This window comes from Biomphalaria glabrata, chromosome 18 (genome assembly GCF_947242115.1).
Source record: "Biomphalaria glabrata chromosome 18, xgBioGlab47.1, whole genome shotgun sequence".
NCBI classification, from domain to species: Eukaryota; Metazoa; Mollusca; class Gastropoda; family Planorbidae; genus Biomphalaria; species Biomphalaria glabrata.
The window spans coordinates 22144256-22164199 of NC_074728.1; the positions used below are offsets into that span (position 1 = coordinate 22144256).

The window sequence follows — 19944 nt, forward strand, 5'->3', positions numbered from 1 at the left end:
TATTTCTAGTGAAATGGTTGAAAAGTGCAAGACTTATTTCAATAATTTGGTTTTTTTAAATTTGAAAGCTAATTTTAAGACGTCAAGAACCTTGAATCAGTTTTCAATACCCTCAGCTCACCATCTAGTGCAGAAGCTGAATCAGCTCTAGACGACAAACCTTCAAGCAAATTATGAACTGAAAGAGAAGTTCCATTCAATTATTTCGCGGGAGTTTTATGAGTGCCAGAAGCTGTATTTCCACACTTAAAAAAACTTTGCTGCTAAACTTTCACATTATTAGGATCCACAGTACACATACATATGTAAAGAAATATTTTTTTCTGTTTATAATTAAACAAGTGTAGGAACAGGTTGATGCTGATTAACTGTAATTTGACCGTAGTCACAAGAATAACTAGTTAGCTAGTTCCACAATTCTGGAGCATTATGCACGAAAGTAAACAGTTAAACACTTCAAAGTAAGTCCAAACTGTTCATTTGTGGTGAAATTGGAAGAGGTAAACAGACGATAACAAAATTTTAAAAAAAATATCGTAAAATTATTTTCTGAAATCGCTAGCTCCCTCAACTGGGAGTGTACAAAATTAAATGTGAATCTATAACACAGTATAAATGTGAATTAAAAAGACATTCTACAGAGCTAGCTACCTTTTTTTTCCATCGAAGTAGTAGGTATATTATATATAAATGCGGCCCCCCATTCCCAAAATTTTTGTATGGCGGCCCTCGATAGGAAAAGGTTGCCCACCCCTGCTCTAAATGTATAAACTAGCACAGGCTGATGAGACTTCGTCCATTTCTTTCACTCAGGGTGTCTCCCTTTATTCAGATAGTCACTGCGGAGGACGAAAGCGACATTTTCATACGATTCAAGGTCAACTCTAAAAGATCTGTGACGCTGTCTCCGTTCGTGTTAAACAACTTTAAAGTCATGTCTCTGAAACTCCGTGCGTGAGTACTGCTTTTGGGGAGTCATATGCGTTCACTGGCGTAGCGAGCATTAGTGATGCTTGACACAGCAATTATATTCAACACGCTACGCCATTGTTTAGTGCGTAGCGAGCATTAGTGATGCATAACACACCATAATATTCCCGACCCCTTCAGTTTTTTTTGTTTTTTTTTTCGGTTTACTATATTTTACTTACAATTTTTTTCTTTCCATTTTATATATTGTACAGTCCATACTAGATACAATCAAACCATCAAAATAAAGAAATAATTAACGGAGAAAAACTGTATATTAACACTCTAATTTTTGCTTGCTACACCTTTACACTCTATATTGAGCTAGACCATTGTTTCCCAAACTGTGGAACTCTAGTGATCCGCGAGGCCTGAATATGAGCTCTTCAAACTGCCAAAACTCTAACTTATCTTATCTTATATAATACAGTTACTTCAAAAAAGAAGATGATTACGTCCTACGCGTCATGCATTTAGTCATGCATATTAACCAGTGACTAAAATTCTTGCAAGTCATTGGTTTTCCTGGCTAGCTCAGACAACCCATTCCATGCTCTAATAGCACTAGGGGAGAAGGAGTATTTGTACAAATTTGTCCTAGCATATGGGACAAGGAATGTACCTTTATCTTTGTGTCTTTCAGAGTATTTTATTAAATTTTGTTTTTGTATTTGAAGATTATGGTTCAGTGTTTTATGTATAATTGCTACTTTACTTTTTGAGTCTTCTCTCCTGAAGGCTTTCTAAATTTAGGGATTTTACTAAAGGTGTTACTCTAGTCAAATGTGAATATTCGTTTGTTATGAATCTCACTGCTCTATTTTGCGTCTGTTCCAGTTCCTGTTCCTAACTAGTAGGCAATCACGTCAATTAACCATTAAGAAAAGTGTTCCGCTAAATACTCCACAAAAAGTGTGAAGTGTTCCGTTGAGGAAACAGTTTAGGAAACATTTAGATATCGTTTTAAAATTTGCAAAAAATGTTTTTTTCTGTCAAAAAATGTATGTTAGCACATTGATATATAAAATATTGAAGATCATTTGGAAAGCATTTGTAAGAAATATATCACTGGCGTACTTAGCATAAATGGCACCTTTTGCACGCCACTTTATTGGCGCGCCCCCAACCTTGATTTGCAGAAACAACACAATATATATGGCTGAGTGGTTATGCGCTTGGCTTCCGAAACCGAGGTCCTGGGTTCGAAGCTAGATGAAGGCTGGGATTTTGAATTTCGTGATTTTTAGGGCGCACCTGAGTCCACCCAACTCTAATGGGTGCCTGACTTTATTTGGGGGGAAGTAAAAGGAGGTTGGTCGTTGTGCTGTCCACATGACACCCTGCTCGTTAACCGTTGGCCAAAGAAGCAGAAGACCTTAACATCATCTGCTCCATTGATCGAAAGGTCTGAAAGGGGAAACTTGACTATATGGAAACTATTTACTATTAATAGATCATACTATTGTAAATCTAAGACGAGCACTCAACGAAAAGGAAGTTGATTTAGAAGATTTGTTTATTACGAGTACACAGACATGGGCTTTAGCTATTAATACACAACTAGTCTTTGTCTCAAGACATTTCAGGTTCCTGTCTCTGGCTGATCACTTCAGCCGGATGTAAACAGTCCTTCTCGTATCCACATATCGTCCATCCATCGTGTTGAAAGGTGCGCACCATAAGTGGATTCAGAAGTAGAATTATACAAATACTAGTAACAATGGAATGAATTCACTAACATGCACTATCTACACTATAAATAGCTCCTCCTTCGTGATCGAAGATGAGCACATTTCTCATATCTTATGAACTCAAAGATGACTGTAAAGTCCAATACTCGCTTTAAACATACGTGGCATGGGTAGTTTCGGTCAGTTGCTGATAGGCCTGTGTCTTCAATTAACTTTTTTGATTGTTCGGCGCTCTTTCAATCTGGCCACTCTTCTTGTTTCATACCTGGTGACTCCGAGACTTTCACCTTCACGTAGCGCGTGTATTGCCCCCCCCCACCTCCCCCAGAAGCACTTACCTGCACACAACTCCCCATACAGAAGCTGTGACAGAAATCTCAAAGCTGTTTCTGTGGCCCATGGTGAACAAATGGTGTCATGTGGCCAGCAAAACGACCAACCGCTTCTACTTTTCCCCAATTCAGCTATTAATACACAAAAATGTTAGGTACCCACTTGAGCTGGGTTGACTCAGAGGCGCTCTGAGGATCCCGAAATAAAAAATCTCAGTCTTTACCAGGATTTGAACCCGTGTCTCCTCTTTTCAAAAGCCAAGCGCTTTACCGCTCAGCCACAACAATGTTTTAAACGATTGATATTTCTTATCAGTGAATCTGTGTGTGTGTGTGTGTGCGTGCGTATGGAGGGGGAGGTGTTGATCAAAGGTTCAACGCGGAAATATATTAATTATCTTTCCCTTTCTGTTTAGATTTCAAGGATACACGATAGACTTCTGTAAAAATTATGAGATGAGATTCGCAACTTTAACAGGTACTGCTACCAGTTCAACTTAATATGTTCATCAACTTCCTACTGGAGGAGATATTAAAAAGTCTTAGGCCGCTTGTTCACTATACGGTTTGGACTGTAAGACAAATAAGAAAAACATTGGCTTCGTGCCCCCCCCCCACCTTGCCCCCTCAGTACGTCTCATGGATAGAGCTTTCTCAGGTTTCTTAAGCCAACGCAGTAGCCACTCTGCTAGCTAGGTGTCTAAGTGCATAAAATATTGTATCTATATATATAATTTTCTTCATGGCTCAATAGTTTGGACGAGAAGAAGAAAGAAGAAGTAATGGAAAGATCGCTCTCTTATTTCTGCGGATAGTCACCCCACGAAAAAACAAGAGGGGGGAGGAGAACAAGTGGTATTTACGTCACTACAAATGGCTGCATGGTCGTGCGGTTTGCGTGCTGTACTGTCAAACCCTGCCCGCTCCCATCCCCCTTCGTCCTGCAGAAAGGTTTGGACAAGGAAGTAAACTATCTTCAACTCTGAAGGAACATCTGAAACATGTAAAACATTTTACAAATTCTAATTAACAGCGTCGGACATAACCATTGTGACCAAGGATTCATGGAAAGAGAACAAGTAATCTACTATGTTTATTCACCAGTCACTAAATAGCAGGTCCGAACTTAACAGTTGTTAGGCCCTTTGCGAAACGGATTTCGCGGGGCCAAGTAGGGAAGCGGATAATAAGTTAAATTTTAGAGTTTGTATTAGAAAATAAATTCGTCTATGCATTTTATTCATTCTTTTATTACGTTCAGAATTACTTTACGAGCCTTGCATGTTGCAAAATCATACAGTATAACATGATAATTCTGTTTTCTACATAGATCACGCTCAATAGCAAGAATTACAAAATGTTTCAATCTTTTGTTGAGAATTGTTGACCTCAAGTAATTCTTCATTAGTTTAAGGCGCGAAAGCTTCTTTCACCAGATTACACAATTAGGGCTATGCATGTTGCCGTTTTTATTTATCGCGCGTAGGATTGGCGTTTTCCATATTGAATGACACCCCAAAATGACAATTTTTGTCTATATTTTTCCGTATATTTTAAATACTTTTTCGTATATTTAGTAATTTCGGGAGATTTCCAGGAAAACTTGGTAAATCGACAGGAGGGTGCGGGAAATCTGTTTTTAAGCTATAATATGGTTTAATTTAAAAATTATATACACCTAGAATTAGCGCGCAAAATAGCGCCGTTCGACTAGTAGCTATGTATTGTTTCTATTTCATGTTTGTTTTCACTATGTCTGAGACAGCAGCCTAATTTAAAGGGGACTAGTTCAGCTTTTACCATTACTTCAGTCAAGTACTATTTCTTTCCCCTTGTTTGAGATACGAAACAAAGAACTTTATTACCAATAGTTAATTAACTAATCGGTTACTTTATATTTTTTTTTAAATTGATTCTTGGCCATACAGACAGACACACAGACAGACAGAGTCATTTGATATAAAAGTAAGGTTCCCCTTTCAGACCTTGTGGTCTATATGGCAGATGATGTAAAGGTAATATGTTTCTAGGGCCTACGGTTATCTATAGTGTCATGTGGCTAGCACAACGACCAACTTTTCCCCAACTAATGTCAGGTACCCATTAGAGCTGGGTGGACCCAGAGGCGCCCAAAGATCCCGAAATTAAAAATCCCAGCCTTCACCAGGATTCGAATCCGAGAGCTCTGGTTCGGAAGCCCAGTGCTATACCTCTCAGCCACTGTGCCTCCAATTTAATATAAGATTTGTAAAAAAAATAAAATAAATAAGGGTGAAGGCCATGACATCATTTTACGTTAACCCGTAGCAGTGAAAGGGACGATCAGTCGTGTGCAAAAGTCACGGAGTCCCAGAGATTGACGGTCGACGTACTTGTAACGCGACCTAATGCTAAACTTATATTTTTATTTTATTTTACAGAGCGTAAATCAACTCACTCTGTCTGTCTGGTAACAATATTTGAACAAGTCTCTCTCGGATCAAACAGAAATTTTTAACAACGATTCATTTTCCCTATCAAAAAATGACTTGATTATAAAAAAACACAATAACACTAAACTAAACAGTTAATTAGTGGCTATTAATTAATATTATTTAACACGGGCATGAGAAATACGTCTTGCAGTATTGATATCTTTGGCTGTAATTGTGCATTTCTTTCCATTATACAAGTATAAAGTTAAATGCGGAAGTTAATATAAATTTGATATACTTGATACCAGGCACGACAATAGAGGGCAGTAAGCGCATAGGTGTTGTTAGTGGCAACTGTCAAATCCTGAGGTCCTCTCTGTACTGTCCGAACAAGGAGTCATCAGATAGCCTAGAAGCAGGTACGTCACATGAGTTGCCTCTCATTCGTGACGTTGTTTAGCTATAACTTCTATATAACGCTACTTTCGTACAACAAGGTCTGTAGTAGACCCACTGAAGCATCAAAGAGTCTAACTTAATACATTGATTTTCATTAGTGTTCTTTACTCCTGCATCTTGTTGTGAGTCTGACCCACTTTTACACTCAGTCCTTACTTACAGACTTTCTTTGCTGTTCACTCAACCATGTACAATGAAGGTCGACTGGTCATTTCATACACAGGCACACACACACACACACTGCACTACCAGCCACTCAAAACAAATACACTTACTATCACATGCTCAGAGCGCTATGGTCAAATCTCATTTGTGGACCTGTGGGTTGGATGGGGGTATCTGGGAGGAGATTTTCCGTGCTGCATTTAGGCGCTCAGTAAACACCGTTAATTACTAGACTTCTGGATGCAGTTATCGAGCTTCACATTTCCCACGTGAGCACCGGTAGATAGCAGAGGTCTTTAAGGTCCATAGCAACAGGCTTGGACGCGGGCCCAACGTTGTCTTGATCTGTCCGGCTCATTGAGGTACTCGTAACGGGTACAATAGGAACAAACGCTTCAGGAACATAACAGATTTCTATTTCTTCATTTGTCTCTTTCCTTTCAATACGGTACATCCCGTTGAGATCGTCGACGCAATCGTTATCACTTTTCTCGTCTAGAAAGTCACGCCCAATATGAATGACATACCCCGAGCAGCAATATTAAAATGCTAAAGATGTAATAATAAGATGTATCGCTTGAAATTAGTAGACCCTAATGCCACTAAGCAAAGTCGTTCATCTAACGACCTTCAAATCCTAGCTCTGGAGACCATTAATACCTTCAAGCCCAGTGCTATTTTTGCATACACTGATGGGTCGGCATCAATAGATTCTGGAAGAGCAGGCTATGGAGCCTACATCGACTTTCCTGGCTCTTACACAGTCAAAATCTTTGGACCATGTGGTAGTGTTTGCAGTTTTGATGCGGAGACCATGGCAGTCTGTGAAGCCTTAAAAGTCATTGACTCTCAACTCGGCGAGGGAAATTTGAGGGCAACACAGATTGTTGTCACTGACTCAAAATCTGTACTACAGGCTTTGCTAAGCCCCGGACCATGGCCTCCCAATATCAACATTGTCATCATGGCTTCACATAACATTAAACAACGCTATGGCACCCCTGTAATAATGTAGTGGGTACCGAGTTACATAGGTGTGACTGGCAACACAATTGCAGACTCTTTGGCCCACCAGGGAGGGCAAATTCCACCCACTGAACAGGCTGTAAGCTTTCACCAAGCCTGGCTATAATACAAAAAACAGAAATGGAAAAGTGGTTTGAGTGCTGGGACAAGTCCCAAAAAGCCCGTGGAGTCTGGGAGCGCATGAAGCGCCCTGATCGCACTTCTCCGTGGTGGAGGTTGTCCAGGCCTGAGCAAGCTATTATAGCACTGTGCAGGACAGGCCATTGTTGGCTCACATTTCTCGCGGCTATGGCCAAATTTCGATTCACGGTTCCCCTGCTGCGGGGGAAGAAGAGGAAACCGTGCCTCATATTCGGTTTGACTGCCCCAGACATGCTGATCTCCGCCTCGACAGGTCTGGGAAACCAAAAATTCTCGACCTGTATGGTGACATTTATGCACTACGCAAGACAGCAGGGTTTCTGTCCAGGGCTTTTGCAAGAGAGGATTTGAGCCTCTCAAGCCCTCACTCTAATGGAGTTTGATGATGATGATGATGATGATCGAGATCATTCTTAGTAATCTGAATTTCTATGAACCTGTATTGATACATGAGATAAGTCGTCTTATGAAAATAGATTTTGTAGGCTTATATAGCATGTCCAGCACGCTATTGTGCTATCTCTATTCTTAACACGTACAAGGGGGGACAACATCCTTTTTTTTTTGCTTGTTGCGTTCAGATTACACGGTTCAGCTCAAGTAGGGATTTGAATTCAGCGGTTTTAGCCACTAAGCCACAGATTCCTTATAATTTTATTAACGTTGTGCATATTCTTAACTGCGATGTCTTATCTCAGAAATGATGCCAGCTACTATGTACCATGGCAAAGAATTCATTACCTTGGCAATCAACAAGCCTCACATTCAAGGAAATGTTATAATTACTGCATCCAAAAACGACACCATGGTCCTGCTATACGATCACTACCGGTATGACACTGTAAGGCTGAATTATGCTGGTGAGAATACCGTGGTAAGTCAGGACGCTAGGACTTAATCAAACTAAATGCTATTGTTGTTAAAGCAGTGGCGTGGCTAAGGTGAGGGAGGAAGGCCCTAAAAGGAATGTCCTAAATTTTCTTTTACCATAAACGTAAAATATTACGCATAGTCTCATGTAATCTTGCTATTCACGTGGAGTCAAAAATACAAGCCAGCATTAATCTAGATATTGTTATAAATAACTTCGCTGCATCGTTCGCAAGCCTGCATCCAACATAACAAGGCGAGCCCTAAACTGGAACCTCCAAGGAAAGAGGAAGAAGGGACGGCTCAGGAGTACATGGCGCAGCGATTTGGAAGCAGATGCCAAGCAGATTGGCAAGACGTGGAGACAGTTGGAGAGATTTGCCCAGAACAGAGACGCCTGGAGGAAGCTGGTTGGTGGTGAGTTTCTCCAACTGTTGGTGGCCTATGCCCCAGAAGGGACCACAGGCAGAGATGAGATGAGATGAAGGAGCAAAATGAGAACCTTAATACATTTTTTATGATGCAAAATATGTAGGTCGCAGCGAGGTCAGCATAGTCAAGCACAATACTGCACTTATTTTTAGTCTCGAAGAACAGACCTTACAGATGAATAATCTAATATATAAAGTAGCATGTAAGGTAGTGAATCTATGTACCTTGTATAAATGTATGTATGTATGTATGTATATGTATGAGTATGTATGTATTGTTACGAATCTCACTATCCAGGCTCTCTGCAAACTGCACCATACACCACCAACTTAAAGAACTTGACAACTCAGGGCTCCAAAGTAACGTAACACTTTAATAGTTGAATAAGTAACAGCCAATACTGTACAATTGGCAACACGTACACTGTACAAATATCTCTCTTGTTAATAGCCGTTCCGCCGTATCGACTCTTGCACTGGCCTCTCCGTCTCGTTCCGGGCTTGCACTGGGTTCAACAGTTCAGGACTGACTTCACACACTAGGCTCGTTGTGTCGGACTCGATCGCAGACCAAGATCAAGACGCCAGCCGTCTCAACTGTACTTGACAGTACTCCGCACTGAACCGTCGTAATGTTCCGTACAGAACCACACCGCTGAACTGTGCTGTAGTCGACCGGACTGTAGTGAACCGGGCTCTGAACCCCTGCCGTGAACCGTCTTGACTGCGACACCTCCGCTCTTATATAGGGTCCCTACTGGCCTTCTCGAACCGGACAGAACGCCGCTCGACGTTTCTAGGTGGTCAGATGACTACAATTCTCGTGACGCTCCTGAGCTGTGTTCACGACGCCGATCCTTCCCGAACCGCCGTCGATCCTTCCCGAACCGCCGTGTTGACACTCGTCTCGGCTGACCATCGTAACTCGTCACGGTTGACCGCTCGTCTAGCGCTGGCCTGGGGCGATTTGCGTCGGCTGACTACACTCACGCCACTACCCCTCTCTGTGCCACCACCAAGTTTATAACACTGCCCCCTCCTTAGATCTGTCCGTCCCGGACAGAATCAAGCTCATAACATTGGCTGTAGGTGGGGGTCGATCAGTGGCAGTTGGCTTGCCTCTTGAGCTTGACGGAGCCATCCATGTTGCAGTCAGCAATGGTCGCTTCCTTCTTCTCCTCCAGTTTGCCTTGACCTGGTTGCATGGACGTCGTGCTTTCATCGCCATCCATGTTGAATTTAGAAAACGTTTTCTTCTCCTCCAGTTAGCCTTCATCTGGTTGTATCGACCTCGTGATCGCATGGTCATCCATATTGCACTCAGCAAAAGTCGCCTTCTTCTTCTTCTCCGCCAGTTGGTCTTCATGTGGCTGCAGTGATATCGAGGTTGCATCGTCACCCATCTTGCATTCAACAAAAGTAACCTTCTTCTCCGCCAGTTGATCGTCCTCTTGCTGCAGTGACGTTGTGGTTGCATCGCTCTCTTGTCGTTTGGTACTGAGGGCAGCCACTTGACACATGGAGAGGTATAGGATGTAAGGGCAGGGATTACCAAGATTGTTGACCAAAGAGGTGGCTTCATAGGTCTTTTCGAAGAAGGACTAGGATGGGCTTCAAATCCACAGGACAGGGAATTGTGGGACAGGTCAACATCTTCAGCCTTGTCTGGAGGGCATGCTGTTGGAGCAGGTTGGTAACACTCCTCGTGCAAAGGTCCCTCGTCTTCGGCTTCAGGCTCCGTTCGGCTTTCTTCATCATCATCAGGACCTTTCTCTCTCGTCTCAGTATCGGGCCAATCACTTGTTGGTTTCAGACCTTGTCGATGACTTTCGTCTTTCAAATGTCCATCAATGTCAACGTCAGACTGCCTTGGATTCCCTTTACCACCATCAGGACTTTCCTCTCCAGTCATGGCAGCTGGACCAACGTCTGTTAGGTTCGGACCTGGCTGGTATCTCTCGACTGGCATATGTCTCTCAACGGCTTCGTCAGGTTTCATTGGGTTCTTATGGTCACCATCAGGGCTTCTCTCGCTGGTCTTAGAATCTGGGCAAGCGTCAGTAGGGTCCCACCTTTGTATGCCACTTGCAACTTGCAAACGTTCCTCAGCAACATGCTTGGACGCGGAGCAAACATTCACTTGATCTGTCTTGCTGTTTGAGGTGCTCATATCAGGTACAGCTGCATCACAAGCTTCTGTTGGACTATTGGCCACTTCTCTTGTCTCTTTCTCGCTCTCTTTCTTATTTTCAGGTATGTACTCCCTGTTTTCAGATTGACAGGCAGTACCACATTCATCAGCATTGCCGTTGTCACTGCAAAAGCTTTGGGTGGGTGGTAGTTCATTGTTTAACGATGCCGCAGCTCCTTTATCTTTCAAGTCTCTTTGGTCGTACAGGGTTTCTTCCACCACGTCCATCGTTTTCACCACGGGACTCGTGATTTCCTTCACCGAGATATACATCTTTTCAAGCTTGGTACAGATCTCTTCGTTGGACTTCTTCCATGTCATACTCATCTCGTCTCGTACAGAGTTCAAGAGCTCTCTAAAATCTGGTGCGACTTCAAACAGATACATGTCCGGATCTTCTTCTTCTTCCATTATGTCTTCCCGGAGGCGTGCTTGTAAGGTTTCCTTGTTTCCACATGCCTTCAGCCCTCGTTCACGGAGTTCTTGCTTCAGTTCTCTAAATTCAAGTTCGTACAGCAGTTTCAGACGAGCCATAGTAGATCCGATCCAATCCGATTCTGATCCTATCCCACTTCTGACACCAGTGTTACGAATCTCACTATCCAGGCTCTCTGCAAACTGCACCATACACCACCAACTTAAAGAACTTGACAACTCAGGGCTCCAAAGTAACGTAACACTTTAATAGTTGAATAAGTAACAGCCAATACTGTACAATTGGCAACACGTACACTGTACAAATATCTCTCTTGTTAATAGCCGTTCCGCCGTATCGACTCTTGCACTGGCCTCTCCGTCTCGTTCCGGGCTTGCACTGGGTTCAACAGTTCAGGACTGACTTCACACACTAGGCTCGTTGTGTCGGACTCGATCGCAGACCAAGATCAAGACGCCAGCCGTCTCAACTGTACTTGACAGTACTCCGCACTGAACCGTCGTAATGTTCCGTACAGAACCACACCGCTGAACTGTGCTGTAGTCGACCGGACTGTAGTGAACCGGGCTCTGAACCCCTGCCGTGAACCGTCTTGACTGCGACACCTCCGCTCTTATATAGGGTCCCTACTGGCCTTCTCGAACCGGACAGAACGCCGCTCGACGTTTCTAGGTGGTCAGATGACTACAATTCTCGTGACGCTCCTGAGCTGTGTTCACGACGCCGATCCTTCCCGAACCGCCGTCGATCCTTCCCGAACCGCCGTGTTGACACTCGTCTCGGCTGACCATCGTAACTCGTCACGGTTGACCGCTCGTCTAGCGCTGGCCTGGGGCGATTTGCGTCGGCTGACTACACTCACGCCACTACCCCTCTCTGTGCCACCACCAAGTTTATAACAGTATGTATCACTGGCGGATCCAGGGGGGGGGCGGTAGGGGCGATCGCCCCCCCCACTCGGCCGACCCCCCCCCCCGAAGGGGGGGGCGGACGAACTTTAGTATAGGATTCACACAATTTGTATACGAATTTATTACTTATGTTAAAATATATACTAATTATTTATATTTCAACCTATTTTTAGATTATTTCACCCCCCTCTCTAGTATGTTGGCCGATTTGGTGGGGTCGGGAGGGGGCGATGGTATCAATCCCGCCCCCCCCCCACTTTCGAGTGGGGGGGCGGTTCAATTTATTGGTAGAAATCACAGCCTGCTAACAAAATCAATTAAATATCTATATCCTTGTAACTTGTTATTAATATTTTAACCGATCTTTATATTATATCGTTCCCTGTTTGCCGATTGGTGGGGGGAGGGGACGAATATCTCTTCTGCCCTTCCCACCTAAACCCTTTGAGTGGGGGGGGCGGTCCGTTTTTATTGAGAAATCATAGTTTGTGAACAAAATTAGTTGAATTAATATATACATTTTATATTATGTCGCTCCCTTTCTGGTATTTTGGCCGATTCGGTGGGGTAAGGGGGGGGGCGATTGCAAGTACTGCCCTCCCCACTCTAGCCCTCTGAGTGCTGGGGGGGGGCGGTCCTATTTTTGTGGAGAATCATAGTTTGTGAATAAAATTAGTTGAATATTTATATAATATAAACTACGTATTGATATGTGACCCATTGTAAATATTTCGTACCACACTCTAATCTCAAATTGTATCATTAGAAAATTTAAATGAAAAAGGGTTGTACCAGGTGGGAGGGGCGATACATGCAATCGCATTTCCCCCATCGGACAAATCAATACTTTTTCTTTTTGTATTATAGTTAAGAAATTACAAAATTAAAAAAATCTGTCACTAATATAATTTATATATACTATAAATTAAATTCTTATATCGAGTCACCCCATACCTATTCTTTAATGCCAAATACAATCAATAGCAGAAATTAGTAAAGGAGCGAGGATTAATCGTTTTCACTCTACCGCCATTCCCATTTCCAGACAGAGTTTTTGTAATTTCACATGAAGTTATCATAAGTATTTTAAGAAAGACTTTGCATTGAAAAAGTTAGAATTCAAACGAAATTTTTCAGTATAAGAGTCATGATTGAGATGAGTTCTAAACTCAAATAACGTTTTCATAGTCGCCTTTTCCCAACCTTTACTCAATCTGATATTTTTCTAGCTAAATAAATTTGGGACTATAAGTCACAATTTATGCTAGAGTTTTCTTGAATACTATTTATCGAATAAGTTTTTTTTCGGCGGCGATCCTCAAAGCAAAAATCTAAATACGTGGGGTATCCTATCTTTTCAAGGAACAAATCGGTTTTATTTGCAATGTATTATGGGTCTATAAATTCAAATTAGAATATTTTTCAAGTACAACATTATTCGAAAGGTCGTTTTTTAATAGTATGAATAATGAGCTTCAGGTCAGGAGAATGCGTTTCTGCAGTGAAGAATGCAAGAAAACGCTTTTGGCGTCGGGGCTTCGCCCCGAACTCCATTTATGAGTAATGAGTTCTAGATGTCAGGAAAATACGTTTCTGCAGTGAAAAAAGCAAGAAAACGCTTTTGGCGTCGGGGCTTCGCCCCGAACTTCATTTATGGGTAATGAGTTGTAGATGTCAGGAGAATGCGTTTCTGCAATGAAGAATGCAAGAAAACGCTTTTGGCGTCGGGGCTTCGCCCCGAACTACATTGTGAAGAATGAGCTGTACTTGTCAGGAGAATGCGTATCTGCAGTCAAAAAAGCAAGAAAACGCTTATGGCGTCGGGGCTTCGCCCCGAACTACATTGTGAAGAATGAGCTGTACTTGTCAGGAGAATGCGTATCTGCAGTCAAAAAAGCAAGAAAACGCTTATGGCGTCGGGGCTTCGCCCCGAACTCCATTGATGAATAATGAGCTGTACTTGTCAGGAGAATGCGTTTCTGCAGTGAAAAAAGCAAGAAAACGCTTATGGCGTCGGGGTTTCGCCCCGAACTTCACCAGAGAACCTTATAGCGCTGCCCCAGTTGTTTTGGTTTTCGCCGAAGGTTGAAAATGCTGCTTTTTTTATTCTCATATTTATATATATATATATATATATATACATATATATGTGTGTGCGTGTGTGTGTGTGTGTGTGTGTGTGTGTGTGTGTGTGCTGTATGCACGTTTATGCGTAGGGTTAGGGTTTACTGGGCGTTAGGGTTAGGGTTTGGAAAAAAATCGCCCCCCCCACTCCAAAGTTCTGGATCCGCTAGTGGTATGTATGTGTATGTATGTATGTATGTATGTATGTATGTATGTATGTATATGTATGAATATGTATGTATGTATGTATGTATGTATGTGTATGTATGTATGTATGTGTATGTATGTATGTATGTATGTATGTATGTATGTATGTATGTATGTGTATGTATGTATGTATGTATGTATGTATGTATGTATGTATGTATGTGTATGTATGTATGTATGTATGTACGTATGTATGTATGTATGTATGCATATATGCATTTCGCATAGAAATCAAAACCGTTTGACTAATCTTGATAAAACTTTTGGCATAAATGTGTCTTAGATCGTGGCGAAGACCATAGTCTATCTTTAACGTCCCGCTCGCAATTGTAGGGTGGGGTTGGGGGGGGGAGGCTAAAATAAAATTTAAAAAAATCTCTCTATATAACTCTATTAAAGAAAGAAACTTTTTCAACAAATCGGGTAAGCCCGTTTTCGCAGTATTTTATATTTAGCTTATCGGGTAATCCTGATTTTTTTACACTCAACTTTATGTGAAGGTAACATTCGTCATGTTTGGCTTAGAACTCTCAGGTATGCTATTCTGCCTCAACGTGGCACCTGGGTGGAAAAAGGTTACTCGATGAAGTAATTAGGCTAAATAAATAACAAAACAAAACTCCTGTGGGAGTGTCCAAGGGAATGCAAGAGCTTTCCCATAGCACGGTGTGCGGAGTTGAAAGAGAGCTTCCACGTCCCTGTCGATAATCCATGTGCCGTTCCTCAAAGGACCGTTACACTAATGGCGAGTCCTGCACGGTTAGCTTGGTACAATATAGGAAAATGTCGGAGATTCCCGGATTACTCGGCCTTCGGCCATGCATTCTAGTCCATGCGCCAGGAATGCCAGATATATCGGAAATAACAATGCTTTACATAGGCATTGACTTGGACCTCTTCCATACAGAACGGTTTTGTACAAGCAGGCTTACACGTCTAGAGCTCGAAGAGCCTTCGGCTCAGCTCTTTTGACAATCACACGCCATAGAACTACATCCATTTCACTATATCAGTAATACCAAAAAAACTAAGGCCCGAAGGCCGCGGGTCATACCCAGCTATTTTAATATAAGGCTTCTCTTCGAGTCCGAAGATTAATGAGGAGTACAGCATTTCAAGTGGCTACGCAGCCCTAAACTGCAACCTACATAATTTGCCACGAAATACATCTAAGCGTTATTTAACAGATAACAAGATCTGCACCTATGTTTAGGAACCACACAACATATATACAAGCAATACAAAATATACCATGCCCTGTCTTCAGGTGAAACTAATGACCTATGAACCCCTAATGCGAAACCAAAAAAAAAAAACCAAAAAAAAACGAAACATGAATTCTTTCTTTATATTTTTGCAGCTAGAGAATTTGGACGAGCCACACTATGTGTCTACAAATAAGCCAGTGTTGGTCGTATTCTTTTTTAGGTCGGATTGCGACAACACGCAGGTAACAGGCAAAATATATATAAAAAATTATTATTTTTTTTTTTGTTATAAAAACAAAGCTTCTTTAAGGTAAAAGAACTCTGTTCACAACAATATCTCTCAATAACGTAGTTATTTTCCTTATTCTATATGAAACAAAATGCGCAACCACGGGAAACACTACATTCCTCACTAATCTTCGAACTCGTAGACAAGCCTTATTATTATTATTATTATAAAAGAGCGAGTATTTATTCTCTGGCGAATCCAGGGTCGAGTTTCGTTAAAGGGAAACAAAATTCATCGTAGTCCCTTTATCAGTTTCCACCGAGGAATTTTCTTGTGATGTGGTAGGTCTGCAGAAGTACCGCCCTCTGACAGGAAGCGAGAATGTTCCTAGGAATGCCAAGGGCCTTGAAAGTATCTGTGAGGTCAGTTGTTATTATTCCCTCGGTTGAAATGACAATGGGATATATTGTTATTTTAGATAATTTCCATAAACGCTTAATCTCCAAGCCAAGGTTCCCATATTTTCGTTGTTTTTCCAGCTCAGTTTTTTTTTTCATTATGAGATAGTGGTACGCGATGTCAATAATGGTAGCCGCCTTTTCTTTTTTATCGATGAGCAGCAAATCAGGGCGATGTCGCAATGCGACTGTGGATAGACTCATGGACATAAGGTGAATGCCTGGCATTAGTTTCAATTGGAGGGATATGTGTAATGTGTCCCACACAGCATCTCCCCCCCCCCTCTATACGCTGCGGAAGTATCCTAAGGAACGGCAAGAGATAGTTTCTACTTGATCAGAGAACGGCGTGTGGGAGAAATAACATTTACAATTATCTAAGGCAGTGATGCTCAGCTTAATTCGACCCTGCGGGCCATTTTTATTTCCGACACTCGTGTCGCGGGCAACATGACCGAAAATGTACATAAACGAAATGAAATTGACCTAAAAAATTTTTTTTATTAGAAAGTAGTGGATCTAGTACTTGCATTAATTAATAGTATATTAACTGGATACATTTCATCGAAGCGTGAGAAGCGTGGTCGAGAGGCTCAGTGCGCTTGAATTTGGCTTGTCTTGGCTACCTATGAAGGGGGCTCGAGGTTCGACACCCGACTCAGGCAGAGTTGTGTTTACTGAGCTGCCTAAAGGCAGCACGGCAAAACCAACTCCTGAGATTGGACCAAAGCGCTCTGAGCATGCTATAAGCATGAAAGTAGCGCTATATAAAAGCTATAATAATAATTTCTCTCTTAAAATCTGAGCAACATTGTAGCTAGGTTTACCAACGACTCATTTTCTTGTCCCTTTTTGGTAAATATTCCCATCGATCCTCCAATTTCTAGGTTTAGATTAACAACCTTTTATTCGCGGCTCAAACCAAGAATGCCGTCACATTTGTTTTATATCTGTTGATGTTTTTAAAACAGCTACAATTTACAAAACAAAATATGTTGGTTTATTATCATGTTCCAAAAAAAAAATTATTAAAGATCCGTTCAATTTTCCTGGTATGATTCAGAGTCAACCAAAAGTTTCTTCGGCTCTCTCATTTCATAAACCTACACATTTTAATAGGCCTGGCACCAACTCATGAGAGAAAAAGTCAGGGCCCTTATGTGGGTAAAGATACATTTTTCAACCTATTCTACACTTTGTGCAGACGTTTCGGCGGTCAGGATAGAACCACATCGCGGGCCGGATCTGGACCGCGGGCCGTATTTTGGGCACCACTGATCTAAGGGAACCAAACCCTATATATTTGTAGATGTGGAAGGATTAATTTCCCTTGTTGATATCAAATAAAATAATTAATTACCAATTTTAAAAAAAAATGTATTTTTCTTCAATCGATTCATGTTTCGTGCAAGTTTAAATTTGATCCGAGAATGAGTGTGGCAGAAATGACGTGTACACACTTTTTACATAAAATTAATAGAAATACTTTAACCACGTGTGTTCATTTAGCCCTATATAAGGCCTTTAGCTTTCTCGATGCGCTATGGTCCCATCACTTGTCTGGACCTGTTGAAAAAAAAGGGGGAAGGTGAGGTCAATTTTATCGTGTTTTCGTAAAAAAAAAACAAAAAAACTTGTTCACTTAAGCTTATGCCTTCTCAAGGGGAGTAACTCAACTTTATACCACCACATCTGTGAAGTACTATTTCTTTCCCTTGTTCAAGATAACAAACAAAATAATAAATTACTAATAGGTAATTAGCTAATTGTTCAATTTTTTTTTTGCTATTGATGATTGTGTTGTCAAGTAAAAGAAATAATTGTACACAATATTTTGCTCGATCCGTAATGGGGCTTGGGAGAAATAGCGTGTACAAACGTTTGACAAGACAGACGGAAAGACAGAGTGAGTCGATAAAAGATTTGTAAAATAAAAAACAAAATACATTTCTATACAGGTTGAATTCGTCCAGGCCTTAACACTAGTAGTGCCGTGCGAACTTTTCTACGAATCGTACTCATGGATGTAAGTTGTCGTGCCAGCATTTTAGTTCCATGTATACAGACTTCTTTAAAAGAACACTATCTGTAATATAAAGCAGAAAGTCAGGTGTATGTATGTATGTATATATGTGAGTATGTATGTATGTATGCATGTAAGTGAGTATGTATGTATGTGTGTATGTGTGTGTGTATGTATGTATGTATGTACGTATGTATGTATGTATGTGTGTATGTATGTATGTTCCGAATAGAAATCAAAACCGTTCCACAAATCTTGATAAAAATTGGCATAAATGTTCCTTGGGTACTAACTGGAGCACTAACATATGTAAAGTTGCCCAAAACTAGCTATGAAGATATTACTATTTCATGGATCAAGGTTCTGTTTACACGAGTCATGACCGATGGGTTTCGGTATGTCGCGGTCTCCCAGTGCCGCTTTGTTACGTGCGCATCTTAGTGTAAATGTGAAATGGTGCGAATGCGTGTTGAAAGTAAGAGGAAGAACCAAAATGGAGGAATATTAACAAGAAAGTGATTTCAGTATTAATAAAGATTAAAGTATTTATAAACTGTGATTTGTCGTTTTCATGTCTAAAGAGTCTCATCCAATATGAAGACGTAACACGCTTCTTTGCCTCATCCCCCCATATTGGCCTACCCGATACCAGGCATGGCACTCATACTTCTTTGCTTCATCCCCCCATATTGGCCTACCCGATACCAGGCATGGCACTCATACTTCTTTGCTTCATCCCCCCATATTGGCCTACCCGATACCAGGCATGGCACTCATACTTCTTTGCTTCATCCCCCCCATATTGGCCTACCCGATACCAGGCATGGCACTCATACTTCTTTGCTTCATCCCCCCATATTGGCCTACCCGATACCAGGCATGGCACTCATACTTCTTTGCTTCATCCGCCCATATTGGCCTACCCGATACCAGGCATGGCACTCATACTTCTTTGCCTCATCCCCCCATATTGGCCTACCCGATACCAGGCATGTCACTCATACTTCTTTGCTTCATCCCCCCATATTGGCCTACCCGATACCAGGCATGTCACTCATACTGGACACATGCGAGTAGTAACGGAATAGGCGTCGTCTTGTCCCAAAAATTGATATATATATATTATCAAGTTTATCTAGTGTGATCATTTGTCGTGCAAAATGAATAGTAAATCTGAATCATTAGTTACTTTTATTAATTTTAAAATGCGAAATCTTTCACGCATAACAATAACAATACAGTATGTAATTAGTTAAAGGTCAATAGTACAGTAGTAACATGTTTAGTAGTAAAAATAAGGGCTACAGGGCTAAAGGCGGACAAGTTCGTTCGCGTGACGTACGTATATAATGGCTCAGGGGCAGCATATGAAACTCGCCCAGGGGCAGTTGCTCTGCTAAGGCCGCCTCTGCTCACTGGCGTGCGTTTCACTGTGTTTCGGGTTCAAAGCTCATTGAAGACCGTAAAGATTAAATTTCGCAATTTTTTGGGTACCATGAGTTTAAACGAATCAAATGGGTACCTAACATAAGTTGGTGTAAAATAAAGTCGGCTGTTTCACGGTGTAGATGTGTCACTGTGTTGGTGTGTCACTGTGTTGGTGTGTCACTGTGTTGGTGTGTCACTGTGTAGGTGTGTCACTGTGTAGGTGTGTCGCTG

The 19944-nt window shown here is 41.6% G+C and overlaps 1 protein-coding gene across 4 annotated transcripts in view; it reads left to right on the forward strand.

The window, feature by feature from the left end:
* Positions 1-19944, forward strand: part of LOC106058980 (uncharacterized) — a 65115-nt gene that overhangs the window by 13960 nt on the left and 31211 nt on the right. For all 4 annotated transcript variants that reach the window (XM_056017722.1, XM_056017723.1, XM_056017724.1 and 1 more), the window contains exons 6-11: positions 814-954; positions 3409-3470; positions 5715-5825; positions 7896-8071; positions 15728-15817; positions 18221-18288. In XM_056017722.1, coding sequence (XP_055873697.1) covers positions 814-954; positions 3409-3470; positions 5715-5825; positions 7896-8071; positions 15728-15817; positions 18221-18288 — 648 coding nt within the window. The remainder of the gene's footprint in view (positions 1-813; positions 955-3408; positions 3471-5714; positions 5826-7895; positions 8072-15727; positions 15818-18220; positions 18289-19944) is intronic.